Raw genomic sequence first — 22,376 nt, 5'->3', positions numbered from 1 at the left:
GACGCAAAAGGCACCGCATTTAAATAATGACCCAGCTGTAAGTGTACACATCTAGTTATACATGTTGAAATGTAAGCTTTCACCTCCAAGGGCACATGTCTGCATACACAGCACAGGTCAGTTAAAAATGTAACATTATAGTGCATTTGTAAGTAAATTTTCATCCTTTTAAATACTTGTCAACCAATTTATCTAAATAACTGCGCACTTTAAAGTGTACACCTGTCAGTGAATAGTTTGAAGCACACTTCAAAGTTTTCTTTCAAAAGTGCACATGGAAGAGTAACAGGCGTGCACTTTCAGTTGCACCTTTTGTGCACTTAAAATTGCACCCCACTATATTCCAGTAAAGTGTAAACATTAAATTGAATAGTTTTGTGTGCTGCTTTATGAAGTACACTTTCATGGGCACACATTGGAATACACATCTTAAACAACACACTCAAAGTCAGCAGTTATTTCTACTTTAAAAAGTGTACACTTTTCACTTAGATTTCCCTTTTACATGAACTCTTCAGATGGTTTACACTTTCATCATCTGCCAGCTGCACTCTCTTTCTCTTGTAATTTACACCCATTTTCAACATTCTTATTAGGGTACTAGCTTTCTTAAATTACCACTTTGATATCATTCATGATTTTCCTTCATTCACCTTTATTTAAATGTTTCTCTTGCAAAGGAAATTATAACAATGCACAATGACTTTCATTGATTGCGCTCATCCATAAGATACCGTGGTAGAAAGGAACATCTTGGCTCTCATTGGTTGGTTGAGATGTCAATCCCCACCTCTTCCCTCCCAACAACAACAACACGTCTCGCAGTGCTGGAAGTTGCATTTGAAGGACATTCAACAACTTGCCAAGATGCGAGGAAACCGTTCAACAAGAACTACGATGGGGAATTGATCCTGCATCCTGAAAGATGTTCACCAGCGGTGCCTTGTAGCTACGACGTCGAGCTTTAGCCTTGCTAGCTGAACAGCAGTCAAGGTGGAGTGTGTAGGGGGAGGAAAGGACAGTTTGTGCCTGTTTTACTCGGACCGTTGGGGTCTCTGACGGGGAGCAAAAATGAAGTTCGCCCAGTTTCTGCTAAAAAATGGCTCCGTTGCTGGGATACCGAAACAAGTGGAGAGGTTTTCGAAGTTCTCCCCCTCTCCTTTGTCAATGAAGCAATTCATTGACTTTGGTAAGTGCTTCCCTGCCGTATCGATTGTTTTTCTGTTGGACATTGAACGTTACTTAATTCTGTCCTCACATGGTAGTTCTGCAGCTCACGTTATTGTCTGAGTCGTGACTTCTGGCTTGGTATTGTACAGGAAATACACATACAGTGCAGTTATTACCACGGAAAAGAAGACATGCATGCAGATGATAGCAACGTCTCTGAATCCTGTTACTTGTTTAATCGGATCGTCCTCCGATTGGAAGATACATCTTTGATTTTGCTGGCTTAACCTGTAAAATGACCCTTGAAACCATCTGTAGGAGCAAAGCCCACGTAGCAGCTCAATGCTTTGACATCCACAAGCTCCCATATGACTATTGACTCAGCATAGAAGATGCACTAAAGCTGCACATGGTTTTCAAGATAAATGTGCAAAACAGAACTGTCTATGCATGCTATGTCCTTCAATAATCCTTCACATACTGCCTCTAAATTTAAATGATCACTGTTTTCCTGTCTCTGACCCTCATGTGACTGCAGGCTCAGCCAATGCATGCGAGAAGACCTCATTTGTGTTCCTGCGTCAGGAGCTTCCTGTCAGACTTGCAAACATCATGAAAGAAATTGATTACCTCCCTGACAAGCTCCTCAGCACTCCATCCCTAAAGCTGCTGACTAGCTGGTAAGATATGTACACTACATAACTCTGTGTGACACAAAATCACCATCTGGACAAACTGAATCCTAATTCACAACAGGTTTCTGACTTTCATTTGTGCAGTGGATAGTGATAAAACAGTAGCATCTAGATTCCAGCCTTAATGATTTTAGATGAAAGAATAAACTAGTGTAAAGCACAGTATGTTTGCAATTTGTCACTCAAATGGCTATAAATTTATCTGATAATTGAGTTTAAGATATCATATGATGGTGACAACGTTCTTGTCTATGTTGTCAGAGGTTATATGAGGTTTTGTCCTGGTCTGCTCTGTTTAAATATGCAAGGCTCCTCCTGCTTCACTCAGCTGTTCTCTATGCACTCATTGGCTGAATGCCTGTGATCCAGGAATACGCTTGCCAGCATGATCTTTGTTCTAATTAGATAGTATAAGGGAGTATGAGGAACCTTATAGCCCCTGATTTCATGTCAACAAGTTGTGCTTGTGTAACGGGCCATTTTAGATCCTATACATGCTTCAGTTTTATGTTCCACCATAAAGATGTGTTTGTGGTCATAACCCCCAGTTAGGTATGTTTATACCAGCATGTGCTCACAAATGATGTTGTCTTTATTTTTTACAGTGAAAGGATTTAAACCTAAGGATGTAGTTGTGTGTGAAAGTCTGAAAGAAATGATATCTGCATCTTATCATAGCTGGATAATGACAGAGTACCCCCTGAAAATGATCCAGTCTTTTAACACCAATTTACAGCTAGCATACAGTAAAGAACAACCATCAAAGTTACAGGTTGTTTTTAAACAGCCTTAGCCTAGCTTGTTGATCATGTTAGGTATACAAGTAATGTTAACATTAAGGTCATTACCCCACCCCCAGCCCCTTCAACAACAGCCACTGTAACATCTATATTTGGCAATGCACCTCTAGTACTGTGACTTTCTCTTACCACTGCTGTTTCTCTTTTGAACTGCAGGGGAAAAAAAATCGAGTCTGCCACTTTTCAGTGTTGTTGAAAAGCAGAATGATCTCTTTAAATTTCCTGGAGAGCTCGTGAAAACAACAGCCGCAGAACATTTCTTTATTGAGCTGAGTCTTTGCGTTATGAGACAGGCTCTAAAGTTTGAGAGTGGAAGGTCAGCCGAGGGACAAAAGACGCAAGCGCGCAGGAATCAAAGGCACACAGTGGTATAACCTTTCACCCAGTTTCTCTGTTGCAGCAGCACAGTGCAAGGGAGTATGCGCCAATGTTCTCCCGCACTTGACAACACACATCCACTAAACTACAGATAAAAACAGTTACTCTTATCTAAAGACAGGACTGTAAATTGTAGTCATGTGGAAATTCTTTATGCCTTATTACACAGTTGTTAAACACATTAGCTTAAATGCCCTGAACATAGTTTCAGTTGAATGCAATCACATAGATGTTTCTTTTAACCACACTGCAGTGTTTTTATGTTCTATCTGTTATCAAATAAAGTACTTCAAGCTGAATTTTTTACTCTTTCTTTTATGTCCAACAGGTATTCACAGAGTTTGTTGGAGCTTGTAGATTTTTTAGAAAAAGATCCAGATGATCGGGAAGTCCTGACAGAGTAAGTCACTCACACACACTCTTAAATACAGTGTTTACCCTGTGTAGACCTGAAGACTGTCTGTCTATGTTTACGTCTGTTACCATTCCAGTTCGATAAGTTCTTTGTCACTGCCAACACTAATCCACTAATTCTGTATTTGTTAACCGCTTGCTGTCAGCCTCAAACTACAAAGCAAAGACTGCGCCAGAGTGCGATCAGATTCACAACAAACCTCTGATGGGGTATTTCCTGTTTGAAAATGCATCATTTAGGTTCACCTACCTTTTTTTGTAGCTCCTGAAGATTACTGCCAGACTGGGAGAAACATGCTCCATTTAGTTAATGCTCCTTTCTGTTTCAGCTAAATCTAGCATGTTTCACCTCATTTCTATTTGGCAATGGTGGGTCAGTTGGTCCAATTTTCTGGGAGTTAAAATCTTATTTCTGCATAAATTTCCACAACTAACTTGACCTTGGGTTGTAGTTATTAGTTTTCCATTTGCTTATTTCAATGTCCTGAGCAGAGTTTTAGGATGTTTATTAAACACAGTGAAGTTAATATCGATGCCGCTTAAAGAGCTACAAAAACAAGCAAGCACCATCAGACTGCTTGTTTCTGTATAATCTTAAATGTATGTTGAGTAGGGCAGCAGTAGAATGAAAAGGGCAGCAGTTAAATGCCTTAAAGTGCTGCCACCTGGTTACAGCATGTTCCCAAAACAGCCCGTATTGACACTTTTCATGGAAAAGAGTCACTCTTGGTGATATGTCTGAAGCAGATAGGAGCTCTTTTGTCAGACTACACCAGGACTCATTTCCAAACTCGGAAATATGAATTTAAATCCAGACTAAGTGATGTAGTAAAGGTAAGACCTTCCTCAGATGACAGTCAAAATCAAGCTAATGTTTTTTTGACACAGCTTAAAAAAGCGTCATACCATCTGCAGGAAAACAAACATTGGCGAAAATATTACACATCCACAAGGCTTGAGGTTAAATGAATCAGTCAGTGCTCTACTGTGATTGTACTAGTTAAATAAAGATATGTTATTTGTATCAATTCATGCATCAGTTCATCTGGTTTCATCATAACATCTAGGCCTGGCCTACAGGAAAGATTTGTTTATATTTTGACAGTATTCTTTGCTGTGCTGGTCATACTATAAAATGATTTAATGCTTGTGTTTAGTGTGTAAAGCAGAAGATATCCCCTCCCTCAAAAAAAGAAAAGATATTAATTAAATAAATAAATAAGTAGATTGCATGCTAAATTGCAATTGCAATATTGGTCCAAAAATGGCAATTATATTAGTTTCCAAAACTGGTTAGCTCCAACGGCCTACACACATCTTCATCTAGACCACAGTGCTGCCTAACCCAGGTGCACCACTTAGCATCAGCACTGAGCTTTATCTTGATAGTTAGCATTGATCTAAGCTGCAGCCTCAGCTTGTGGCGTTTGGCTGTGCTGGAGCTTAGACACAACTCACAGCTAAAAACCAACATATCTGGTTTTAAGTAATAGAAATTAGTATAATCAAATAGTGGTGCCAACTGGCTAACTAAATGTTTTAATCTTGAGACAAGATCAAGGATTTTATTAATAGACGCGCTGTTTAGCCACTTAGGCTGTTTAGCCACTTAGGCTGTTTAGCCACTTAGGCTGTTTAAGTTGTACAATAACTAGGGATGCACGATATTATCGGCACAATATCGGTATCGGCTGATAAAAGCTTAAAAACACGTTTATCGGTATCGGCAGATATGAAAATTTCTGCCGATAGGCATACCCCATAAGGTGCTATTCAGTTAGGATTATTGTTATTTTCCATCTGAAAAATAAGCTCCTTAAATCAAATGTAGCACTTCATTTATTTGCACTGCAGAGCTCTGTGTCTGTCACCAGGTTGTTACAGTAGCTCTAAAATAATCAAATGCAACTTGGTTATGTTTAAAAATGCATTGTACATTTTAAGTTCATGTGATCTAAAGAAATTATTTTTCTGTATTTCAATACTGAACGTCTTGAGTTTGAAAAAATAATACATTTCTTATTTATGGTAAAATCAAATGTTTTTTGTCTTGTTTTATGTGTGTTTCTTAAACAAATAAGACCGTCACAATAAGAGTAACATATAAATTCCAGAACAGGATAGACTTAGCTTTCTTTAAATTGAAAAAAACAAACAAACTTGTGATTATCGGTATCGGTATCGGTGTCTGTATCGGTGTCGGCCAAAAGGAGTTTCGATATATCGGCATATAGGATATCGGCAAAAATCCAATATTGTGCATCCCTAACAATAACTGAGGGTAAAGATGTTTAAAACTAACACAGTTTGATGTCGGTTAGGATGAATTTATCAAATTTGGTAAAACAAAGAATCTACCAGAATCCTCTCTTATTAAACTCTTGCACATTGGTACATCTCAAGCAGCCAAAACAAACAAACAAAGCAGCAAATGACATCAAGGATCAAATATTGATTACTGTGTGTACACAGGGCACTGTGTTTTCAGAGCAGGTGGCCCTTGTTTCTTTTTTTAGCCATGTTGTTATGCCAAAACGTGGCCATAAGCTATCATTAGCTGGCATGTGTTATAATACCATGCATGCCAGTGTAAAATGGTGTACTACGTCGCCACCTCACATTCTCATCACCTTTTCCTCTGCAGCTTCACACAGACTCTCGTGAACGTCCGCAATCGACACAACAATGTGGTGCCAACCATGGCTCAGGGCGTGGTGGAGTACAAGGACGCCTTTGGAGTGGACCCCGTCACCAACCAGAACGTCCAGTACTTCCTGGATCGCTTCTACATGAGCCGCATCTCCACTCGCATGCTCATGAACCAGCACAGTCAGTATAGCACTCTGTGATTGACTGTGAGTTAATCAACACAGTTCCTCACACAAAGTTTGAGTCATCAAATTGAGCTCAAAGTGCTGATTATGCACATTTTCAGTTTTCTTCCATAACCACATGAGCAGCACTGAGTGTTCAGCGCTCTTCTTTTAACTTTACTTCACAGCAGGGAAGACTCTGAACTTGTTATGTGCCTTATTTTTTATTGAACATTAACAAATGTAAAGTGTCTCTGGACAGTGCATTGTGACCATACGTGCGTGTGTGTGTGTGTGTGTTTTGTTTGAGTCACACATCTTTGTTTTGCCCTTTAGCCTTAATCTTCAGTGGTAATGTGAACCCAGCCCATCCCAAACACATCGGCAGCATTGACCCCAGCTGTGATGTCGTGGAGGTCGTAAAAGGTAATAACTGAATACACTCACTAACACACACACACACACACATACACACACACACACACACATACAAACCCAAGCCAAATGTTTTGTCTGTTTTCCACCTCTGTCTGTTTGTGCAGCATCATGACTGTCTGACCTTTGTAATCACACATAAAAGGAAGTTAAATGTTTCATCATGGCTGTCCTAGACCTCCCTCTTGACTGTTGTGAAAGTAGGCTCACTAAAAGTCATTCTGGTGCTGGTGCTGTACTCTGTTCAGCATGGGAAGCATTCTTTGTGGTTAATATTGCTCATGTGAAATAATAACCACAGATGATTTGTCTTTTTGTTGCACTTCATAGATGCCTATGAAACTTCCAAAATGCTGTGTGAGCAGTATTACCTGACCTCTCCTGACATGGAAATCACAGAAATCAATGGTAAATAGTGCAAAATAGCCTAAATTTGTCTACTTGTAGAAATTTCTGATCTGTGTGTTTTGCTTCTTTAATTCACTGCAATAATACAGAAAATGTGAAAATTTAGGCAGATATTCAGCAAACCCAAACTTTACTACATGATTTACACAAACATGTCATACAGACAGAACCACTCTCAACTAAATAATTTAGTTTTTGTATGCAATAAGTTATGTTTGGCCTCATTCAGATTCAGATTCCTTTATTGTCAGTATACAAATACAGTGAAATTTAAGCAGTTCCATCTGGTGCAAAATACAGCGATATAAACAAAACGATAATAATATGGCAACCATCATAAATATAAAAAGCTGTATAGTCAACTGGACATGGAGGTAGATCAGGGATTCCTCATGCCTGTGTGGAATCCAAAAGCCTGAGGTGGGGGGAACACCTCATGCACATACATGAAAATCAGGACAGTGGGAACAGCTGCAAAGACCCCCCAGGGTACAGAACAGACCAGAACAAGCATCAGTTACAACACAAATGACACTGATCAAATCAGACACAGCAGAGAAGGTGTTGGGGAGAAGATGGTTTGCAGGAGGTGCAAGAGTAGGTAGGCTGGAACAGTTTAAAAAGAATGGCCATTTAGTTATTCCCCAGTTGGATGTTATCAGATGATCTGTCAGCTGATAGGGGCTTGTGTTGATGTGGGCTGCCTGAACTTATGAAATGTGCAAATCTTATACTCTTAGGGTTGTAAAACCTAAGTGACTTTGATTTATCTTTACACTATAAACATGACAGGAGTACTCTGTTAATTCATAGCTTACGTAACCTAGTACAATAAAATGAGGTGTTTGATGCTTAAGCAAGGCAATAAATCACACTGACTCTCAGTGCAGTAAATCAGACTGATCATGTAGCTGTGCTTTAATCTTAAATGTTCTGTCAGCATGTTCTCAGCAGATTCTCTGAAGATTTACTCTAATCTTTCATCACTTAATGCAGCTACATAGTTGCACTTCCTCAAGGCATAATTGAAATATGTTTTGTGAAGTGTACATTAAACTAAGAAGTGTAACTGTATTGATCTGACAGCATCACACTCATTCCTTTTTCTTTTCTCACAGCTAAAAACCCCAAACAGCCACTCCACATTGTGTATGTACCATCCCACCTCTACCATATGCTGTTTGAGCTTTTCAAGGTACAGCAACAGGCTAACGTGGAAACTTTATCTATGTTTTCTGTCACCTCATGTCAGCTCACTTGTTTTGTTGTCTGTCAACTGCACTCTCTGTCAGAACGCCATGAGAGCAACAGTAGAGACCCATGAGATGAGCCCAACATTGCCTCCGATCAAACTGCGAGTTTCCCTGGGCAGTGAGGACCTCACTATCAAGGTAGCTGTCTGAACTTGAGCCTGTTTACAGAGCAATGAGAAGACGACTGTAAATCTCACATATCTGTCTTTTATTGTTAGATGTCGGACAAGGGGGGCGGAGTCCCCATGAGGAAGATCGAGCGTCTGTTCAGTTACATGTACTCCACAGCTCCCAGTCCTGTCCATGGGGATAACTCTAGAAATGCACCACTGGTGAGAAGTTACACTTCAACCTCTCAAGACTTGAAGTGTGTCCAGTCCAAAGTGCACTACAATCCTACACGCTTCCTTTTACCTTTAAACATGAGCACTTGGCCAGTAAGATGTTGCTGTACTGTTTCAAACTAAGGTTAAAAGTGAACTAAACTGGGATCCTCCTGTGTTTGACAGAGACTCAGAGTGCAGAGCATGGTTGTAGATTATCTTATTACAAAGAGGAATGCAGTCAGCAGCATTTCATTGGGTTAAACTGTAACCTCATGTGAAACTGAAGCAGATTATCTATAGTTCTCGCTTCATGTTGACACTGTTGTCACATTGCTGATACTGTTAAGATACTTAAACACTGATATTTGTCTTTCCCTCACTTTCTCCTCCAGGCTGGTTTTGGCTATGGCCTCCCTATTTCTCGTCTCTATGCCAAGTACTTCCAAGGAGACCTGCAGCTCTACTCTATGGAAGGCTACGGCACCGCAGCTGTTATATACCTAAAGGTAACTACAGCACATCATCTCCACCCTCACCCAGACAGGAATAATAAGGATTTAACAAAGGATTTAAGTGACAGTATGATTTGATTTATGGTGCTGGCTTGGAATACAGTTTGATGCCAAATACAACAAAAATGAAAAGTACTGACCATGATCACTCATGATCATTAGCTGCTGCTGTCATGTCTGTACACCTCTATTCAGCTACAGACATGCCCAATGATGTCAAACAAGAAAACCAATCAAATCAGATACTGCCTTTTAGTTAATTTGATCTCACCGATATGAAACATCCCAGATGTGCACTGATTTTTAACCGTCTTCCGTGCGAGGGGTTCCGGAACTTTTCAGCCTCCAACTTTCAAAACATATTTGTGCCAGAGACAGGCAATCACCCTGCTGCGTGAATGGGATGGGTACTGAATTAGGCACTTTCATATGTACTGACCGAATTCCATCTGCAGTACCAATTCTCTTAAAACCAAACGGTACCATATTTAGGAACCTAAACGCATCCTTGTGACTGTGAGAGAATAGAAAAGTAGGTGATTTTCCATGATGGACCTGAACACAGCATTACAAGTTTATATCAGAAGAAATAAATATGTTAAATTAAAAAACTTTGAGGTTTAATTATTGAACAAGATGATATTTACTACTCCATAAACATACAGAAAAGTACTGAAAATTTGTACTGTTGAGTACAGATTGCCAGGTGTCTGGCATCAGTACTGTTTTGTTTCAAATGTGAAAGCTATAGATCCCTACATGTGAATACACTAACAGGCTTATCTAAAAAATAGATAAATAAAAAAATAAAAGTACAAAAAATCTTAAGATATTTATTTAGAAAATTAGACTATCGATGTGCACATACTGCTGTGTTTTTTTAATGCTCTGCCGCCACTGATACCCTCATTATTCGGGCTTAGTCAGCTCAGTGGCCTTGTGGCAACAAAGAAACATGAAATAAAAAAAGATTTTCTGTGTAAAGTTTTATATAAACTTTAATCGCTATTTTTGTCTATAATTTCTGCAATAATGGAGTAAATATGCAGCTGTAAATGTGTTGATCTTGAATGGCATTTTGTAACCACTATCCTAAGCTAGCACCATAACTGGAGAGCAAGCTTGGCGTTGTGTTCACGGTTACACATACTTTACATTCCAGGATATATGAAACACACTGGAATATAACAGTCTTTTTTGAGGAGTCTCACAGAAGAATAAGCGGTTTACTTTAGGTATTTATTATCTGAAAAGGGGAATACAAGTTACTTTAACTCTACATTGATTTGTTTTTACTGGAACACTTTTAAACTCATTTAAATCCATGTAACAGTATCATTATTAACTACACAGTTTGTCTGAGACGTCGTGTGTCTCTGCTTCAGCAGTGCTCAGGGTTTAAATCAGGCACAGAACTCTGCACATTAAAGCCTAATGAGTAACAACCTGACTCCAGACCAATCACTTCTCCTCTTTGTCAAAGGCTTTGTCGTCAGAGTCAGTGGAGAGACTTCCTGTTTTCAACAAGTCAGCGCTAAGGCATTACCAGTCGAGCACAGAGGCAGACGACTGGTGCATGCCAAGCAAGGATCCAAAGAAGCTTGGCAAGTACGATAGGTGATGGTGGGGAGGAGAGGAAGTCACCAAACAAAAAGAAGGAGGAGAAGAAGAAGAAGAAGGTCCGTGCTGGTAGACTGTAAGAAGAAGAGAGCACTTATTATTTTCAGTTCAGAGCTGGACCTGGACTTATGTTCCACTGATTCCTGCATTGTGATGACTGAATCATTACTGCCAGCCCCCAGGCCATTTAACCCAGCAAATACTCACCTCTTTGATATCTTTTTATCCTGTGATGATTTCAAGGTGCTAATGCTTATGAAAGGACTAAGAACTAAAGTACTAAGCTCTTTCTGCCTCACACATCACACAGACTCTTAAGCTGTTCAGTTTTAAATCAGGTTTTCAATGTGAAAGGAGCATCTAGCTGTTTTAGCGGTCTCATGTCTGTTGCTTTCTTTTAAAGGTATAATTTTACCATCTGGTATTTTCTCTGCAGTTAATTATAATACTGGGTCAGGTTTTGTTTTTGCTTTGAGGCTTAACAAACAGGGCAGCTAAAACCAGCCCACTGGGTTCATGTCCACGTTTCAGACCACTGCTTCATACGTGTAAGTACAGTTCCCATAATCTGCTACATAAGATAAGATTTCAGAAGGTTTTCAGTGTTTAATGTCAAAATATTTTTATTTGGATGATATCAGTGTAAGATCAAGTCTGTTTTAAGTCTTCAAACCTCTTTTGTTTGAACTGTAAATAAAATGTGATCCCTCTAAAAGAGGATTCAGCATGTCACTTAAAACCTAACCAACTGTGTGCCTTAACCCTCCACACATAACGGCTCAAATCATTTGAAAATGTAATTATTTTGACATGTATTGAGACATGTTGGCATGCTCTCATGTCCTCTAGATCAAAAAAAATGTGCCTCTCTGGAGAAAGTTAAATGTAGTTTTGCAACACATCTAAAGCCAGTAGACATATTAATATTGTTGATTGTATTTTAAGTGTAACACCTTCTAAGCTAACCTCAATTACACAAAGATATTCCTCTGTTAAACTTGTGTGAAGTGAATCACAGAAAGAAAAAAAACACTCTTCAGAAATGTCTTCCGGGAAAGTTTTAAGTGTATATTTATGCATGTTTGGTAAGTTGATGAATGTGTGAAATTACAAAGATATAAAGTAAATGTGTGCACGCTGCAAGAAACATTCTCCACATAGTAACACCAGAGACAAAGTCATGTGCACTCTGTATTTTTGTTGTATCAGTATTGAGTTGTTTGTGTGTCTGGATGTTTCATTTGTTCTTGTGAACTCCCTTATTTTACATGTGACTGTCTCTCTAACTCGTTGGCATTTTTAAATGTATAAACTTCACTCACATTTGTGCTGAAGTTGTGGTCCACCACTGAAAAGACCAGAGAATGTAGAAAATAAACATTTCAAGACGCTTCCTGACAATCCTCATCTGTGGGGAAACAGTTTGGAAATTCTGTTGTTGTTTATTTGTCGTGTGTGTTTGGTTTTCAGTTAGAGCAACTCAAATCTGCAATAACATTTCAAATCATTACTCACTGTGACCCTGCTTCACCCGTCTCTCTGCAGATTGTTTTAGGAAACTTTGCTCTGTTGTCTGTCCCGGGTTCAGACATAGTACAGTGGCTCTTCATGGCCAGCTGCCAGATCAGGCCTTGTTTTCACAACTCTGTGTCACACTCTTTTCTGGTGTTTTTTTTTTCTGTTTTGCTGAACCCATTCTCAGTTTATTGACTGAGCATTATGAAAGCTAAATCTCAAAGGTAAGAGAATAAAAAGGCCAGGTATTTTCTCCAAGTATAAATCATTATTTAATTGTTAATCATTTCTGCAGAACTCAAGACCAACACCAAACTGAAACCCTTCACCTGGTTTTTCTGCACCAACAGCTTTCTGAGCTAATGCTGAGCTACCCAGACTTAAAAAGAAGAAAAACTTTTGAATTTATGTGAAAAACAGTGTGTGGAATGCTCATGCTGAAGCAGATCAAAAACATCTTTCGTCAACTTTTGTTTTGGCGAGAAAAAGATCCAAATCTAACTTTTCATAAGTTCCTCTTTGCACTGTATCATTTAGCGTATCAGGTCCTTCAACATGGCAGCGCACTCAATCCACTGGAAAAACAAACACTTGTGGTGGAGGACTTCTCAAATGTTTGTCCTCCAAATACAAGATACAATAAAAGCACGAGAGTATTGAACAGGTTTCTGGGTAGATCTGAATCCTTTAAGGTATGAGCATCATGACAAGAAGAAAGAATATGGCCAGAGGAAAGGGAAAGAAGAGTTATTCTCATAATTTTTGTCTTTTATGCACCCTCTGTACACAAAGCAGTATTTGGCGACCTTTTCTTGTACATTAAGAATTATTTAATTCTTCTTTTCAACTGTAAAATATGTATATATTGAGTGACTGCAAAAATGAGAGAAGGATCACTTGGTCTAACACCTTCCTCCTGCCTGTGGATTAAACAAAGTTATAACTATGAAGAAATGGTCACTCCTTTTTAGTCATGGTCTTGTTTTTTTTTTTTTTAACCACTTAGGACTCAGCAGCCACATATGTGGACATTACATTTCTGCCTCTCAGACCCATGATTCCTCTTTTTTTTTTTTTTAACTTTGACCAATTAGCCACATTATGCCCATTTTAGTGAAAAAACAATGTGTTTATGTACAATAACACTACTAAAAAACAACTAATAGAGAACTCATTGCACAAATAATCAAACTTCACGTGCAATGACCAAGTTTAGTTATTAAACTTATTAGGTCTTACTTATCCCAAATAGCAAGGTGAATAAAAAAATGTGCACCTGACAAAAGCTCGGGTCTTAAGAGGTTAAAGGTAAAGAGAAAAATCAACATAAATTTTAGTTTGTTTCTTTACCAGACACTCTTCAAACGACCTTTAAAGAGGGATTTCAGGCTTTCCCTTATTTTAAACATTGGTTTTGAGTTACAGTGCTATGTGTCCACATTAATTATGTTCAAGTTTTCAAATCAGTACAAATATATTTGTTGTAGAAACCCCTCAATCCGTCTTTTAACCGCTCAAAACGGTCTTTTCTAAAAAAAATAGCGCAAGGTCTTATCAAGACTTGCTGAAATGATGTGATCATTACATAAAGCTCCCCCTACTGGTTCATGACACCTTGGAGGGGTGGGCCTTAAACACCAAGGTCTGCCCATAGTTCTATTCTACGACAAACCGCCAGAGGGCTGGCCAATCAGAAGGAAGGGAGGTGGAAACAAAGTGTTTCAGACAGAGGCTGGAATAAGGGTTTTGAAAAACACCAGTGTGAGGAAAAATAAGGATGTCTTTAGATTTAAATCATTGAAAAATTACAATACCCTCTTTAAAGACTTGACCCTGTGACACTAGGACAACCTGATCACACCTGTTATGTTAAATCAATCCTTTTAAAGAAATCCTTTACATCACTTCAGCCTGTTGGCACTGAGATGTAACATTAATGTCCGTCTCTTTCTGGACCTGAGGGTCAGGAAGATGTGAGAGCAGCCTGAGGTATCTCCAAGGAAAGTATATTTCCCTGTCTGGATTTAAACACACCAAATTAGCTCTTCATTTTACATTACCATGTATAGTCACTAAACAAGCATGTTGTTCATGATTAAGGCTCCACACCAACAATTACAGTTTGTACTTTTTTTTTTCTTTATGTCCATAAAATAAGTTCTCTCCACAAAACAAACAAAAAACTGGAAATGATTTTCACAGGAAAATACAAAGTGTGCATTTTAGCAGCATGTTTACATCCAACAAAGAAACTGTATAGTATGTATTACTTTTTAAATATCATCATCATTGTCAGTAGAATATGCCTTCAGGTTCCAGTAATACATATTTCTTCATGGCAGAGGGCAGAGGCAGCTGTGCAACACCTTTGTGGCAGAGTTCAGCCAGACAGGCTCTGATGGCACACCTGGACAGATGGAGCAGGCTGCGGGGAGTGTTGGTGCAAACAGCAAACAGTGAGTCATAGAAAGCTTGATGTCTCTGAGGAAGAAAAAGAAAACAGTAGAATCAAGGTTCAAGATAATTTATTTCCCCTTTTTTCTAATCCATATGTAAGTTTGTTCAAGTCATGGTGTGATTTTTATACATTTTCTGTGTCAGGAGCATAGGAAAGTCTAGCTTCTGAAACCAAAGAGGGTTTCTTTTTAAAGTAAACTGTTAAAATCACTGTTTCTTCATCATATCTGTGTACTGTAGTTTATTTTCCTACCTCATAACATTCATCAGGAATGGCAGCTCTCCACTTCTTTGTTGGCTTTAAGCGTTCATAAGAGTTGACTAAAATTTCTACAGCTCTGGGGAAGTCGTGGCAGGACTGCAGCACCTGCACAAAACAACAAACAGTCATGATACAGCACATGTATGTTACACATCTGTCCAGTTGTCTGCGTGTACCTTGTGGAACTGTGGGGGGTAGATCCGAGCTGCGTTGTGGTTGAGCAGCAGCTGGTAGCAGAGCTCAGGGATGGCCATCGGCCTGACGTCGGTCACTTTGAGCAGATACTGGATCGGGGCACATCCGTTGATGTCCATGGCTCGTGCGTCTGCTCCGGCCTCCAGCAGCATCTGCATGAGGATGTGATCACAGTTCCACGCCGCCTTGTGCAGAGCTGTTTTATGATCCTCCTCTTGGATGTTTGGATCTGGAAAAAAAAAAGGATGATTATTGAAGAGAAAACTCCTCAAAGTCTCCAAAGGTCATAACAGTGATAGGAGTGAAAGAGTAAATAACGTGCTCTGTCGCTGGTTTGAACACTCACCAGCCTGGTGGTCGAGCAGGAGGCGGCAGACCAGATGGTGGTCTTCTCTGAAGATCTGATCTCTGGTGTCAAAAGCCCAGAAAGCAGCTGTCATCAGAGGAGTCTCCTGCAGAGAGTTCAGAGCATCCACAGATGCTCCGTGGGCCAAGTAGAGAGCCACCAGCTCAGGGACGCCAAACCTGGCGGCTGTGTGTAGAGGCGTCTCCTCTTCATTGCTGTGGCTGTGCTTGTTGACGTCGGCACCTTCATGAGGAACGATAAGATCATAAAGCCGTCTGTATCTGCACTTTCATCCATCATACCGTACTCCTTTCTGACCTTTGAGGATGAGCTGCTTGGCACAGTCCACAGACTCCTGGCTGGTGCAGTGGTGCAGCGGTGTGTGTCCGCTCAGAGACAGGCTGTTGACCTTTGACCTGTGAGCCAAGAGCAGAGCAACAAAGTCGCTGTTGGCGATCTCACAGGCCACGTGCAGTGGAGTCTTCCCGTTGGGCATGCTGTTGACGGATGTGCCTTCCTGAAGAAGGACCAGAGCGGTTTCCAGAGCGTTGTACATCACACACACATGAATCCCCATCGCCCACGACTTCTCCAGTTTGTAGCCTGGGAGCCAGTAACCTGCAGAGAAAAGACATGAAAGGATGGGTTTAAAGACTGAGTTTTTCTTTTTTTGATCTATGACTTAATGGATGTTTGCTCTGAAACTCAAGGTGTATTAATTCTGGCTTAATCTGGTGTACGTGTCATTTAAAATGAGATCATATGGGGCATTGATTGTAAAGTTGCACGCACTACAAATAACAACATTTCTTCACATTTAGCTCTAAAACATCACTTTTTATTCAGATTCAGAGAAATATTTGTGACGCATTTTTGTCAAATATCAAATATAAATGTTGAATGTTTTATCTAAATGTTTAATATTTTATATAAATGTTAAATATTATATTTATTATATATTTATTATATTATATTTCGCTAATGATTTATTAGTCTTTTCTATAAATATTTGCTTAAGATTTAGAAATCTTAGATTTTGAGTTTTAACTAAATCTTTAGAAATCTTAGCTTAATATCTAGAATGAAAACTAAATGTTTAGAAACGTAGCTAAATATTTAGAATCAGGACATTTAATTTTAACTTTTCACATTTAGATAAAACGTTCAACATTTACATATAATATTTCAAAAATATATTTCACAAATATTTCTCTAAATCTGCAGAAAAAGAGAAGTTTTAGAGCTAAATGGGGAGAACTGTTGTTATTTGTAGTGTGTGCAACTTTAAAATCGGCACCCCATAGGTTTTTTTTTTGTGTGTGTGTGTGTTTTGAGTGTGATTTGTGCTGTATTTCCTCTTGTTTGGTTGCATTATTTTTTGTCAAAGTAAGCCCTGAGATTACTGAGAACTGGCTCCCCCTAGTGGAAAAACGGCAAATCTTGTCACATAACTGTTACTCAAGAAGTATTTGAAGACATTTCTGATATTTGGTGCTCAAACTTACTCCCTAACTCTCTTGTATCAGACTTTCAGTTCAGTCTGGAGTTTAAAGATAACTCAGGGCCTTAATGGTTTTTAGAAACACACAGAAAGTCACCATTCGTGTGTATGCTCCTGAAACCTACTCTTTACCTTGTTTGTATGAGGCCAGTATCATGCCCGGGTCGTCCACCTCCAGCACTGTGTGAATGTCTAGCTTCCCCTTGGTCAGGATCTGCAGGACCTGCTGAGCATCATTAGCTTTCAGGGCCTCTAGGAACTGTTGCTTCAGCTGTTTAGCAGCTCGCTGTCTGGGACTCAACTCCTCCATGAGCTCTTTGAGAGAAGAGTCAGGCTCCTCGAATGGCACAAATGCTCTCCACACAGCATGGAGGAGATCAGAGATGAAGCCACAAATGAAGGCGATGAAGGTTTCAACCATACTCACAGTGGAAGGCCTCCATGAGCTCAGCCATGTGATGGCTAGGAAGGAGGGCGGAAATGAGGTTGAGGGAGCAACAAGTGAGAGAAGGGAGCCGTCAGGAGGGAAAAAATAGTCCTGTGGTGAATTTAGGCTGAATATAAATAGAAAGAAATGAGGGAGGGGGTCAGAGGGCTACAAGTGACAGTGACTAACTCTGGACCAGCCAGTCTGCTCAGAATTACAAAACTAAACCCACATTAGTGTGATTTTGATGACTGCATACTAATAAGTTTTACAACAGTAATAGAGGGATGGACATTGTCTGATTAGAAAACTGCTCAAGGTGTGTAAATAAGTCAGATAAATGTCATAAAAAAGGAAGAAACAAAAAAACTGTGGACAGTGGCTGCACATTTTATTCAGTGACAGGTAGCTGCACTTTCCAGTTTTTTCAGAATGCAAAAAAAAAGAGAGCAAGGTAATGACAACAAAGGAGAAGAGGGAGAGTTAGCACAGCGTTTTAAAAGAGTGAAGGCATGGCTAGCATCGGTGGTGATTATCTGTTTTTGCACATGAAAAGTCAAACCCTTCCGGGCGGGGACTCAAGACATTTTGGGTCCTCGCCTGCCAGGAGCACCAGGGTGTCATCATGCCAGACAATCACATAGAAAAGTTTTTGGCCTCAGGTGTGACCTCGTAGCCTCCTCAGCCCTCGGACAAACTGTGCACACTTACACTTACACGATAGAAAACAAGGCTTCTTTAGGATTCTTACAGCGTATTGCTCTCAGTGTTTTACTTCACATACAAAAAGAGTCGAAAGAGCGCAGAGAGAAAGAGAAAGAAAGACAGAGAGAGAAAGAGAAGGATATTCACAGGGAGGTTCAAGTGTTACAAAATACTTCGTAATAATACATCATGAGCAGTTTATTGGAGTAGCACTGGAGCAGCTCTATGGTTGTACTTTAGTAAAAACTACAAGCATGATGGGAGAGTATTGTTTACTTTGCATTTCAAACTTAAAACCCTTCATTCGACAGCAACATTTGAAACTAAATCACTTTGAATAAACAGGTTTCATTATGTTTTGGCAACAGGAAGTAATCATACAATTCTGGATAAATCATCTAGGTGTTAATAATACTCTTATTTAGCATAAGTTATCATAAACAGTAGTCAGTTTCTTCATTAAATACAGAAATAAATAAATAATATTAACAGATTAGCAGTGCCTGTTAAACTGTGGCATTTCATGGAGGTATCTGTAACTTATATTCCTGTTCCAGTTCCTGACAGTGCACCAGGCAGGGCCCCTCACACAGAAGGGAACCAAGAAAACAAAACAAAACAAAGCTGCCTTTGTTTCTATCACGGTGACACTGGAGTCTCTATAGTTCATGTAAACCTACAGAATGAATCCTGGGAATGATAAAGAAGTGACACAGGGAGCATGTCTGTCTCTCAGTGAGCTTAAAGTAAGAATCTCATAAAGTTCATACATCAAAATAATTTCAAAGATATATATTATTCATCTTAAAAGAAAATCAAATGGTTTCAGACTTATTTAAATGGTTAAAAAATAAGCTATAACTGCACCCATCAGGTGCATCTTCCAGTGTAGCGTCAGTAGCATCAGGTTCTCTCTGCACCTGTCTTCAACCACAGAAAGACCCGACTATATGGCAGCTTTCCTACCTAGACTTCAACGTGTTTTGAAGGTGACCTTTAAGTTTTATGAAATAACAATTAGAAATGTTTAGTCTACTGTATGTGTTTCAACACTCACACAGAAGCGGGCAGAGTTCAGAAAAATTCTACCAGTCTAGAATTTCTAAAGGCAGCGGGCGGCGGGGTATTACTTTGTCTTTGAGAGAGGATATAAAAAGAGGTGGAAAGCAGGTTACAAGCGGAGTCAAAGCAACATTATGCATAAGCAGAAACTTTCATTTGAACACTTTTTTTGTCCTCGTCATACAGATTTGGTTAATTACAAACTCCATGATTACTTTGTTCCTGAATTCTCCATTAGAGCCAGTCCAATGAGAACAGCGTGTCCTTCAGTCATACTCAGAGTACGTCTTCGGTAAGGTACATGTATACTTCAAGGAAAATTGGAAAAGCTAGTACAGAGTTTGAATTTACAGTGTTTGCACTTCCAGTGTTCTTGCAAGTACTCAGAGATTTTGTTCCTTCCAGTGAAACTTGCTTCAGTTCCAGTGTTTCTTCTTCAGTGCTGAAAGTAAGCAGCATGGGGACACCCAGTGGTGGGAGAGGGGTACTGCATCAGACAGTATATTCCACTACCACAAGAGTCTATTGAGATGGCACGTAATTTATCACTGTACATGTTATATCTGAAGGTGTTGTGATGGATAACATCGAAGACTCTGAGGATGATTAGGGTAAATTCTAACAGGCTAACTCAGGATATGAATAAATAAACCCAATTTACAGCTAAATAAATAGAAATGAAAAACCACAGGATGGGTGTTAAACCAGGTAAATGCACGGGGCAGCATTCACGATCCAACTGCTTGTTTTGGTTTAATTTGCTCGGTGATAAAGTCACCCGACAATCTCAGACAGCTGGATGTAGCTTCACCACTGAGAAATTTTCTTCTACTTAGTAGGCATCCTTCAGGTTTCATTCACAGGCCTACTGGCATTCTGATCCTTCAGATGCTACGTGGTGTGGGTGCTACGAAAAAGCAGGTGATCTTTGTATCACTCGATCGGGCTTTCTTTCTGCGCCTCTTTCTGCTGCTGCTCCTGCTCTTTCTTCCGTAACTTCTCGCGTTGTTTCTCCAGTTTCTCTCGGTTCCTCTTGGCCTTGTCCATCAGAATCTTAAGATCTTTGATCTTTTTCTTGATCAGGGCTCGGTCCTGGGAAGAAGTAACTCCAAGAGCCTGGAGAAAATAAAAAAATGAGGAAAGGTATGCTTCATTGAAAATCTTATTTAACATTTTTGAGATCTGTAAACAATATACTGTCTCTGCTGCTTATAAACAAAGCTCAGATTGCTGCGTTTGCAGAAATGTTCTGGTTTTACAGTTAACTTGACTCTTACTGTAATCTAGCACAGATCAGAGACAGAGTGTGAGTGCAGCTGTCTGTTTTTGCTCTAGAAACAGTTTTTCCTGCACACACAAAAGCCTGTCCATATGTTAATGGTCAACAATACCCAGATGACAAACAGTCTGCAACAGAAAGCAGAATCATAGGCCAACATGTTTACAAGTTTTTCTGTATCTGCATACTTGATAAAACAGATGTCCTTACTAACCTTTAGTTCAGCGCTCTCCAGCAGCAGCAGTTGCTCTCCATCTATGTTTTTGGCAGTGAATTCTGGGATATGGTGTTCTAAGTTGAGGCCCGTGAGCCAGCGGGCCACTTGCTGGGGGGTCCACTCCGAGATGCTGCGGTTCTGCCACTGGTACTGCTTTGGATGCTGTCCATCATCTAAGATCTGAGCGTTGACAGCGGAAAGAAACAGGAGGAGAAAGAAGCGTGGGAGATCACATTAACATATGATGTTTAACCCTGTATCTCTTCAATGAATTGTTAGTGAAAACACATATAGAGGGATTATTTGTTTATCAACACCGCCGGGTGTGCGCGCAACTTGGGTGCAGAAGCACTGCGGAGTATAATGGTTTGTCAACTGATGTGGAGAAGTTAACCACCAAAAAACGTATTTTCAAACTAAATATCATCACTTGGATGGTAAATGCAATTTAAACACACAACTGTCACTTGATGCTCATAACTGTATTATCCGTGGACATTTACTAGACTGTGACAGACCAGAAGATGCAAACGTGTGTCAATTAATCGGAAACCCTCTCAGACCAAAAAAGCACACAGATTGCTGAGTCTGAGACCCGGTTAATAATACAAGACCCAGAAAACTACGCCCAGAGCTCTGCACCAAATCAGATAAAGACGGCGCATTTAAATATTCACCCGCAGACGTCCCCGGTGTTTCAGTGTACAGTGTGACCCTGTTAACTGGTGACTCTCCACTGTTAATCACATAGACTGTATAAAACATGGACGTAGTCTCCCCGACGTCACCTGTCTGTTTCTTAAGTGGAAAATGATCACCTGGCTATAGCAGCCATATTGGTAGTGGCAAGGGCTTCGCGTACAGCCATAGGGCGCCTGTCACTTAACCCTGAGCTGGGCCTCTGATTGGGCGAGCTCGCGATCTTAATATCCTCTGAACGGCTGAGTTAGAAAGAAAATTCACCCCCCAGTGTGTGCCGATAGTAGAGTTAGCAATTCATACAGTACGTTTTTTGAACCAGGCGGTAAATAGGTTAATTTCTGCTTTGAAATGTCTTTTTTTTGGCCCGGTGTGAATGTGACTTTCTGTACTTCCAGAGCCAGCCTCAAGCGAACACTTGAGAAACAAACAAAGATTTTGGCACTTCCGCATTGTATCATATTCTTAGACTGGAGGTTGCCGCTTGGTTAATCACTGACACTGACGACTAAGAGTCACCAGTTAGCATGGTCGCTATTAACTCCAAAACACCTGTTGCTCTGTGACGGTCAAAACTTAATAGACGTTGCCTCTGTTGTATGGTATCTAGGGATGGGTACCTTTCACATTTGAAAGGATACGGTAATGATGCCCGGTACCTGGCAATCGGTACTGGTACTCAACGATACCACTTTTCGGTACTTTATTGAGTTTGTGTGGTAAAAAGTATCAATTGGTTTATTTATAAAATTTTTTAAATTCAATTTAACATGCTGATTCTTCCATATATAACCTTGCAATGCTGCGTTCATGTCCAGCAAGGAAAGTCGTCTACTCTTCCACTCCCTTATAGTCACAAAGATGCATTCAGGTACCAAAACATGGTA

At 39.8% G+C, this 22,376-nt stretch overlaps 3 protein-coding genes across 4 annotated transcripts in view; 1 reads left to right on the top strand and 2 right to left on the bottom strand.

The window, feature by feature from the left end:
* Positions 1 to 793: 793 nt before the first annotated feature.
* Positions 794 to 13,058, top strand: pdk4 (pyruvate dehydrogenase kinase, isozyme 4). The gene is made up of 11 exons (XM_074687213.1): positions 794 to 1,189; positions 1,709 to 1,850; positions 3,372 to 3,443; positions 6,102 to 6,286; positions 6,607 to 6,696; positions 7,036 to 7,113; positions 8,232 to 8,308; positions 8,406 to 8,504; positions 8,585 to 8,698; positions 9,085 to 9,198; positions 10,688 to 13,058. The coding sequence occupies exons 1-11, from the start codon at positions 1,072 to 1,074 to the stop codon at positions 10,823 to 10,825; spliced, it is 1,227 nt and encodes a 408-aa protein (XP_074543314.1). The 5' UTR covers positions 794 to 1,071; the 3' UTR covers positions 10,826 to 13,058.
* A 1,573-nt stretch (positions 13,059 to 14,631) lies between these two features.
* Positions 14,632 to 17,521, bottom strand: asb4 (ankyrin repeat and SOCS box containing 4). The gene is made up of 6 exons (XM_074687540.1): positions 17,233 to 17,521; positions 15,918 to 16,217; positions 15,600 to 15,842; positions 15,235 to 15,482; positions 15,050 to 15,163; positions 14,632 to 14,820 (listed from the first exon to the last, which is right to left on the bottom strand). The coding sequence occupies exons 1-6, from the start codon at positions 17,519 to 17,521 to the stop codon at positions 14,632 to 14,634; spliced, it is 1,383 nt and encodes a 460-aa protein (XP_074543641.1).
* Positions 17,522 to 17,904: 383 nt separating this feature from the next.
* The window catches only part of ppp1r9a (protein phosphatase 1, regulatory subunit 9A), a 63,484-nt gene continuing 59,012 nt past the window's right edge, over positions 17,905 to 22,376 (bottom strand). For both annotated transcript variants that reach the window (XM_074686318.1, XM_074686317.1), the window contains 2 exons: positions 20,788 to 20,970; positions 17,905 to 20,410 (listed from right to left, as the gene is read on the bottom strand). In XM_074686318.1, the coding sequence (XP_074542419.1) occupies positions 20,228 to 20,410; positions 20,788 to 20,970 (366 nt within the window). In that variant the 3' untranslated portion in view covers positions 17,905 to 20,227. The remainder of the gene's footprint in view (positions 20,411 to 20,787; positions 20,971 to 22,376) is intronic.

This window comes from Halichoeres trimaculatus, unplaced genomic scaffold, assembly GCF_033239565.1.
Source record: "Halichoeres trimaculatus isolate MK-OKI-2021-1 unplaced genomic scaffold, fHalTri1.1 fHalTri1_scaffold_14, whole genome shotgun sequence".
NCBI lineage: Eukaryota > Metazoa > Chordata > Actinopteri > Labriformes > Labridae > Halichoeres > Halichoeres trimaculatus.
Note: the sequence above shows the minus strand (reverse complement) of the source record. Positions and strands in the feature narration are given on the sequence as shown.

Bases quoted from the DNA above. Each gene is read 5' to 3' on its own strand.
- pdk4 (XM_074687213.1), top strand. From the start codon at position 1,072: ATGAAGTTCGCCCAGTTTCTGCTAAAAAATGGCTCCGTTGCTGGGATA. The intron at 3,444-6,101 runs GTAAGTCACTCA...TTTCCTCTGCAG, and splicing joins GATCGGGAAGTCCTGACAGA to CTTCACACAGACTCTCGTGA. The intron at 7,114-8,231 runs GTAAATAGTGCA...CTTTTCTCACAG, and splicing joins GGAAATCACAGAAATCAATG to CTAAAAACCCCAAACAGCCA.
- asb4 (XM_074687540.1), bottom strand. From the start codon at position 17,521: ATGGTTGAAACCTTCATCGCCTTCATTTGTGGCTTCATCTCTGATCTC. The intron at 16,218-17,232 runs GTAAAGAGTAGG...TTTTCTCTGCAG, and splicing joins ACTGGCCTCATACAAACAAG to GTTACTGGCTCCCAGGCTAC. The intron at 15,483-15,599 runs GTGAGTGTTCAA...TTTTTTTTCCAG, and splicing joins CCTGCTCGACCACCAGGCTG to ATCCAAACATCCAAGAGGAG.